Source organism: Patella vulgata, chromosome 5 (genome assembly GCF_932274485.2).
Source record: "Patella vulgata chromosome 5, xgPatVulg1.2, whole genome shotgun sequence".
NCBI classification, from domain to species: domain Eukaryota; kingdom Metazoa; phylum Mollusca; class Gastropoda; family Patellidae; genus Patella; species Patella vulgata.
In genome coordinates, this window is record NC_065883.2 from 74,813,229 (window position 1) to 74,821,897 (window position 8,669).

General features: G+C 38.6%; 1 protein-coding gene across 2 annotated transcripts; it reads left to right on the top strand.

Annotated features, from left to right (window-relative positions):
• Positions 1-861: 861 nt before the first annotated feature.
• Positions 862-8,231, top strand: LOC126822366 (ankyrin repeat domain-containing protein 50). 2 transcript variants are annotated; one of them, XM_056101156.1, is made up of 5 exons: positions 862-957; positions 1,471-1,508; positions 1,785-1,910; positions 3,454-4,122; positions 5,020-8,231. In XM_056101156.1, exons 2-5 carry the CDS (start codon positions 1,478-1,480, stop codon positions 5,931-5,933), a joined length of 1,740 nt encoding a protein of 579 aa, XP_055957131.1. In that variant the 5' UTR covers positions 862-957; positions 1,471-1,477; the 3' UTR covers positions 5,934-8,231. The 2 variants fall into 2 exon arrangements, with proteins under 2 accessions (XP_055957131.1, XP_055957130.1); XM_056101155.1 differs by having other exon boundaries at positions 3,454-4,155; positions 5,020-8,230.
• Positions 8,232-8,669: the final 438 nt, after the last annotated feature.

Sequence of the window (8,669 nt, forward strand, 5' to 3'; positions counted from 1 at the left end):
AAGTAGACTCGAGTGATCATAACCCAGACATTTAAGCTCTCAATCCTTTGCTTAATTTATATCACAGCAAATCATCTGTACAATGGTAACATGGGGTTCATTCAGTGGTGTATTTATAAGGAGCGAAACTCTTGGTGGGGGGAGGCGGGAAGGGTGGGGGCAGTGAAACAGGGTTTAACATCATACTGTTCTGCACCGACTGGGAAAATGAAGACGGGCATACACCATACAGTGTTTTATGAGGAAAATTTCAATTGCCATGCAATCTTTTACGTATATTAGGGACCCCGGTTTTATAGTACCATCCAATCGACTAGACAGCTGTCCTTGTCAGGCTCTCTGTCCTGCACCAGCGACAAGGGTAAACCACGTCGGAAAATCCCTACTCGAAACAAAGTAACTTAAGTAAGTCATTTTGGTACTAACATATTTTTTGTCAATTTTGACAATATTTAATTTTTCCAGAGAGGAGAGAGAGAGAGAAAGAGAGGGTTACAGTAAGACATTTTGGGACTAAGATATTTTTTGTCAATTTTACTACATTAATTCGCATGCGAATGGGTCCTCAGCAGTTGGAGGTACCCGGGGGACCCGGAGAAAACCCACAGGGTTGGACAAGCGACCCTACTCCTTATCACATACAAGCGAGGATTTAACGACCCCCCACCCCCATCGGACAATTAAAGCTTTTTGTTATTACCACTTATTGTAATTAATGGCAGATATTTTTTTTCTGTCTATATTGATTACTTTTCTTTAATATGTGTCCTGGATTTTTTTTCTTTAGAATATTAACCCCAGTTCTTCCCAGTACATTTATATCATCTTAATTCCAAACCACTGACATTCCTTCGTTTCGTTTTATATCTAGCGACTAAATTTATACGCGCGGTGCGTTGTGTTTTGATAATCGAGACTTAACAGGAAACCTCAGACGAACGTTAACAAGTTTTTAAGGTAGAGTATTTTGCTGTATTTCCTAATTTAAAATCTGTATTTAAACTCAACGAAGTGTCGAGATTCAAGCCTGGTGTTAATGGAACAAGTAGTTTTATTTCATTTTCCAGATTAACCCCTTTTATATTAAACATAATCAAATTTTGAATGGACTCTGACATCTCTACGCAGTGGTGTAATAGTCAGGGAAGAGGTGTTTGTTTATTTTTACCATGACATTGAATGCTGAAATAAGTTTATGTTTCATGGAGTGTATTAATTCGTGTGTGTGGATTTAAGTGATGATCTTTTCCAGTCGATAAACGAGTATTTCAACTCTTGTGAAATATTACTTAGACTAGTTTCACTGGTTAAAGGAGGCTATAACCTTTACCGAAGACATAAATTTGGGTTCAGAAAAGTGACGGAAAACGAATAACTGATGTGCTTAATATTTGTAATTGCAGTACACCAAGTGTAGGTTTAAATTTGGTATAAACCAGATAGATATTTATTTATTTGTTTTAATTTTAGGTGTAAAATGGATAACGAGGATATTTTAGTGGATGACGGTAAGTAATTGTCTTCCAACCTCGTGGGTTTTCTCCGGGTCCTCCGGCTTCCTCCCACTGCAAGCGAATTACGGTATTGAAATAAAATTAAACCATATGTTAGTCCCGAAATGACCTAGTTTGTGTCGAGTGGACGTTAACCCCCATTTCTCTCCCCCTCTCTCCTTTCTTAGTAAATACTTGTAAATTAATATGGGAAGCTTGGCTGCGAAACCACTTTGTTTAGTTGACATGGCTAACAGTGTTATTATTGTAAGCCCTAATTTTGTGTTCCAGGCGACCCTGACCTTGAGACTAGAAGAAAACTTATAGAATTATATAAAGTTATAGTTAATCAACCAAATAATCAACTAGAGATTCTATATAAACACAGAGATATACTTGATATACCTATAACAGTTGGTAAGTCTATAACATAGAGATATATTTGATATACCTATAACAGTTGGTAAGTCTATAACATAGAGATATACTTGATATACCTATAACATAGAGATATATTTAATATACCTATAACAGTTGGTAAGTCCATATAACATAGAGATGTACGTACTTGATGAGCACAGTCGAATCTCATCTCGAATGCAACTTTTCCCCTCATCTCGTCAGCTGAGTAACAGTTTCGGAGTAACTGGGAGATCAATGAATTATCTCGACATATCTCGAAGACAACATTTCCCTCAAATTGGATTCAGACATCCGTTTGATAATATCTATCTATTATCACTTAAATACATCGAGTTGGGCGGGGCGGGGGGGGGGGGGGTATAGCATTGGATTGAAGGTTATGTTGATTTTAATAATTAGTCGAAATACCCCATTCAATGCTCGATTTAAATACACATTGTGTTCCAGGTAATTAAATAGATGGATCTTTCGTTACCATAATATACGTCATATCCGGAAAGGGCCAATTATTAGAGAATGAAAGGTCAATAGATAAATTCTCAAAGTTCGCATTCCGAAAACAAAAGCTTAGGCCGAACCTTTAGGTCTCCATATCATTGTCACATAACTCCAATTCTCCAAACCCTTAATTGGTTACCTGTCAGTGCCCGGATAGACTTTAAAGTACTCTGCCTAACATATCAGTGTGTCAGTGGAGAGGCTTCTGATTACCTCTGCAAATTAATTCAACGGTATATTCCAAAAAGACAGTTACGTTCAAACAATCTCAATCAGCTAGTGGTACCGAAGTGAAAACTTGCTACCTTTGGACAAAGAGCGTTTGCTGCTGCTGCCGCTGAAAGATGGAATGCACTCCCAGTTGAACTCCGTTTTGTAACTGCTTGATCAATCTTCAAATCTCGATTTAAAAGTCATCTTCTCAAAATTCACTACTGAATTAGACCCCCCCCCCCCAAAAAAAAAACACCCCAAAAAACAAAACAAAAATAAACTTAGAGGCAAAAGTCTTTTGTATAGTTGTATGCGCTATGAGCACGATTTGTGGATTTGGCCCGGGGATCACGTGGCTAAGTGGGTAAGACGCTAGCTCGCTAGCCTGGAGGTCGGGTGTTCGGGTGTTCGATCCCTGCATTGGCCGAGAAAGTTCATCCAGATTTTCCGGCGTGGTTCTCCCTTGTCAGTGATGCAGGACGGAGGGGCTGACAAGGAAAGCTGTCTAGTCGTTCGGATGGGACGAAAAACCGAGGTCCCGTGTACACATTGGCGTGCACGTAAAAGATCCCTTGGCAGTTGGAATTCGATATAAGAGTAGGCCGTAGTGCCGCTGTCCGGGCAAAATTTCCCTCATAGCACACTGTATGGCGTATGCCCGTCTTCATTAGCCCAGGTTAGAAGCAGAACAGTAGGACGTTAAACCCCATTTCATTTCATTTCTGGATTTGGCCGCTATATAAATGGACATATTATTATTATTATTATATAGGGTTAGATGAACAGTACCTTTAAATCTATTTTTTTTTTATTTATTTTATAACAGAATGTAAATTGGACTGTATGTGTATACCCCTATTTGAAATGCATCCGGGTCACAACCATGATATTGAGTCAGACCACTACAAAATGGTGTATTCCTGGATGGAAACAGGTCTCTGCAGATGTCATTCCAATGGTCAACATTTCGAAAAGAAGAAATGTCAGAAAAAATTAATTCATGTCGCTGCAGTGGTACGAAACATTCCAGTTGTAGAGTATTGGGTACATTGTGGTCTGTCTTTAGATGAAGAAACCACATGGTCTTATTACACGCCTTTATTTTTATCTGTGGTGATCAATAGTACAGAAGTTCTAAAATATGTGATACAAAATGGCGCCGATGTTAACGTCGACTCACGGTCTGAAAGTTACACGCCATTAATGGAAGCCATAGTAACGAGAAAGAAAGAAATCGTCCAGATATTGTTGGATAATCCCAAACTTGACGTTAACCTTGTCAATTGTCGAAACGAAACGGCTCTCACTATGGTTGTAAAAATGAGACAAAAAGAATTTCTTCCCTTGCTAATAGCTCGTGGAGCTGATCCTAACCACGTGGACTGTACAGGTTTCACCCCACTGATTCACGCTGTACTGGAAGAAGATGACGAATTGTTAAAACAGTTGCTAGAACATGGTGCTGATATTAATAAAACTGACAAAAGAACTAGAGGTAAATCACCGTTACACATTGCTGTCCTTAATGGTAAGTTCGTGATAACATTTCTTTATGTCTTAATAACAGAACACAATTTTTATGGGAAACAATCACTGGTTTTATTCTAATAGCACGACGTTTCGACAAGTATCCTCTTATCGTTATCAAGCACAATATGTCTTATTGTCATCAGGGGGTGTGGATGGCCGAATGGTTAACACGTACGCGCTGTACCATAAGGTGTGTCATTTAGTCAACTGGCGTGGTTTTGATTCCCCGGTTGTACGTGATAAGGTGTAGGGTCGCCTGTCCAACCTCATGGGTTTTCTCCGAGTACTCCTGCTTCCTTCCACTGCGAAAGACCCCTACGCGCATGCGAATTATTGAAATAAAATTGATCCATGTTAGTCCCGAAATGATCCAGTGAGAGAGAGGAGAGATGGGGTTTAACGTCCACTCGACACAAACTAGGTCATTGCGAGACTAACATTGGTTCAGTTTTATTTCAATAATTTGCTTGCGCCTAGGGGCCTGCGATATTTACTGGATTACGATCAGATTTGCTGCTCAACTTTCATTCATGATTTAATCATGAAATGGATAATCGAGACTATTTAAGCGTACCGACTTTAGTAATGATGATCGAGGCTAGGTCGAAAATTCAATCGCTAAAATCTCAGTTCAGAAAGGGTCAATTTGACTGAAATTTTCAGCAAATTCCCTTTACATTATCTAGTTTTTAACTATTATAGTGAGAACTGCCATCTCTTTATCTTATCTCCCTTAATGTATCTTAAAATGAAAAATACCCTTTTTTATCCACTGTCTACAAATGTGTGTACTTGAATGATCATGATTTAGAAGACATTGTGACCCATTGTGCTCATTTTTTTTTTTTTTTTTTATTTGCAGAATTTTCTTGTATTGTGAAAGTGTTGCTGGAAAACGGTGCTAACCCTAATGTAGTCGCATCGGATGGTTATAGTCCGTTACTAATAGCAACAGACAGCGGATCAGATGACATGCGCGATGTAATAAAGCTGCTGCTAGAAAATGATGCTGATGTCAACCATACTAATGAACAGGGCTATGCAGCCATACATAACGCTGCATGGAATGGATTTCTACCGTCTGTCAATTTACTGTTGGAACATGGCTCTCCTCACGACCTGCGTACTTTAGACAAGAACACGCCTCTGACCCTGGCAGCTCAAAGAAAACATCCTGACATCATCGATCGTCTGCTGCCATTAAACTGTGACCTAAATAACAAGGATAGAGATTTGGATACCGCTCTCCATTACGCCGCAATGAATGACGATTGTAGCACTATACGACGTTTATTACGTCACGGTGCTGATCCGGATGTGCAGAATCGCGTGTGTTCTACGCCATTGTGGAACGCCGTTCACGCGGGGTCAGTTGAAATAGTAAAAATTCTCTTGAAACATAATGTTACTTTAGAAGTTGCTTCTGTTGGACTTCATCCGTATGACAACGATGAGGTATTGTATTCAGAACCAAAAACTCCCATGCAAATCATCGGTGAGAAATGTTTGATTGAGTTGGGCAGGATGTTGATTGAATCGGGATACAATATGGCGAAGGAAAGCTGGCTGTTAGATTCAATGGTTATACCAAAAGGACTGGAATCCAACGAAGCCTTCCGACAGTATCTGATTGAAGCCTACAGTACACCCCAGTCTTTGTTACTCCAGAGTAGAAATTTCTTCAGAAAATTGTTCGGTAAACACGTGACCGTAAAAACTGAAGCCCTAAATATTCCTGTTCCTCTTAAATCCTATATAACGCTGAAACATTTGTGAGCGTATTGTGACGTAGGAATTTGTCTTTTTATACACCCACATGGAAATGTAGTCGTCTATTGCTGTCGCCCCCGTCGGTCCGTCTGTCGGTCGGCCGGTCCGTCCGTCGTCCAAAATTTCTTGTGAACACACTATAGACGACATTCATCATCTGATTGCTTTGAAATTATTTACATGAGTGAGATGACGAAGCCAATTTAATTTCAATAGTTTACGTTAATTTCTTCTGAATTATGACGTTCGATCCCTGCATTGGCCGAGAATGTTCATCCAGATATTCCGGCGTGGTTCTCCCTTGTCAGTGATGCAGGACGGAGGGGCTGACAAGGAAAACTGTCTAGTCGTTCGGATGGGACGAAAACCCGAGGTCCCGTTTAGACATTGGCGTGCACGTAAAAGATCCCTTGACAGTTGGAATTCGATATAAAAGTAGGCCGTAGTGCCGCTGTCCGGGCAAAATTTCCCTCATAGCACACTGTATGGCGTATGCCCGTCTTCATTAGCCCAGTTCGGAGCAAAACAGTTGAACGTCAAACCCCTTTTCATTTCATTTGGAATTATCGCCCTTGTTTAAATTTGATGCTCCTTGTGGATGCTCTAACTAACGACACAAGTTATCATTGGAGATGTATGAAATCTATATGCATCATTTAATTTAGTGAAGTGAAATGAAGGAACCTGTAGAATTTCAGCAATTGCTGTTAATTATGCCAAGGGTTATGGCCCTTGTGTCACTTTGTAAACGCTCTACCGACAAAAGTTATCTTCCGATCAGTATGGAATTTATATGCATCATTTAAATTAGTAAAACGAAGACGCCTATTGAATTTCAGCAATTTCCGTTAATTACTTCTAGAGCTGTTATAGTATACAGATATTACGTTCTGATCTTTAGTCATACATGTCTTATCAAATCTCACCGAAAAGTCCTTTTTCCTGCACAGTTCATTCACATTATAATTATTAAACATTTAATGGTTTTCAAGATCTCTTATTTAACTTTTATATAGTTAGAGTCGAAACATTAATTGCGGTTTCCTGCAATGTTATGTTCAGACCAAGTTTAGAAAGTTACTTAACACTGATGATAAGGGTTAGTCGCGTTAGGGTATATATGGGAGTGAGTCCCGTCTCTCTTTACTCACTCACACTGTATATACCAGCACCCGAAATAAACGTCAGTGTTCCTAAAAGTATTATTTTCCTCTAGGTAAGTCTAAACTACACTATGTCTATTTTGATATTTTAATTGTCTTATTGTAATATTTTAATTGTCTTATATTTTATGTATATTACTACATATTGAGGAGCGTACGCCCGTCTTCATTAGCCCAGGTTAGGAGCAGAAAAGTAGGACGTTAAACTTCATTTCATTTCATTTCATTTTACATATTGAGGAGCAAATAGAATAGCCTCTAATAATGAGCATACAATGTTGGTACATTTGAAAGACCACATAATTAGAGTATGCGTTAATAATGAAATCTTTGTTTCGTTAATAATATCCACGAGCGTATTGAGTGACATATAAACGATGTACAATGTTCAAAGTAGAACTCTACATCTCACCCAGCTCTAATGGATTATATAGATTACATCTAGAATTAATAATGTAAATATTCTGCAAATATTACACGCACGCATGCATGCTCCATATAAAGGACATCGCATGCACATGCGCTACGTATGGTATCCTTAACGTTCACTTTATTACATAAAGTACGTTAGCTTTATTACATAAAGCATAAAAATATATAATGATATATCAGTCGACATTTTATATTTCTTATTGTTATAGTAATATGTATTTTGTATTTTCTTTATTCATTATTATGCATTTAATATTATTATAAGACTCACTCACATTGTATATACCAGCACCCGAAATAAACGTCAGTCTTCCTAAAAATATTATTTTCCTCTAGTTTGTAGACGCTCCAGTACCACGGTCACCCCCTAACGACAAAGCCTCGTCGTATATTTAGTATTGCTGTGGGACAAGGGTTTCCAGTTGCACATTATCGGAAGACGCCCCTAGGCTATACAATCTTCCCGAGGCGCATTATTTCCAACGGATTATCAAGGTATCCTCGAGTAAGGACGATAGATAATCGGAGATAAGGAAAGAACCCGTTCCCAGAGCTATGACCCTTGTTTCACTTTCAATTAGTGAAACGAAGCAACACACTGAAAAGAAACAATTTATAATATTTAAGCATTCATTCTGTCAAAGACATCTCTAGAGAAGAGAGGGCATACTGAATTTCAGATCCAAGAGGAGAATACATACAAATATTCACAAATATACTGTACCAATGTTCATAACCTAGATCAAAATCAGTGTAACTTATATGAACAGGCCTATTTATAGGAAATATTTAAATTACAGGTTTTACATAATTATAACAACATAAATTAGCATTTACATGTTAATAAACATATACCGCTGCTAAATTAGTCTTGTGAATAACCAGTACAAAAGGAGGTCAAGTCGGGTTGCCACCGACCACGCCAAGCTAGAAAACTTGGAGAGAGAGAAATGAGGTTTAACGTCCACTCGCTTGGGCGTAGGGGTCTTTAGCAGTGGGAGGAGACCGGAGGACCCGGAGAAAAACCCACGAGGTTGGAAGAAAACTTGGACCAATGCATATTTCTCCAAAATTATTAATTGACACATATTAAAACCTTATCCAAGTGCTGTACTATGATTTTCGATACAATTTAATACCCCATTCC

Coding starts and splice junctions, on each gene's coding strand:
- LOC126822366 (XM_056101155.1), top strand. CDS start 1,478: ATGGATAACGAGGATATTTTAGTGGATGACG. Junction 1,509..1,784: donor GGATATTTTAGTGGATGACG/GTAAGTAATTGT, acceptor TTTGTGTTCCAG/GCGACCCTGACCTTGAGACT. Junction 1,911..3,453: donor TGATATACCTATAACAGTTG/GTAAGTCTATAA, acceptor ATTTTATAACAG/AATGTAAATTGGACTGTATG.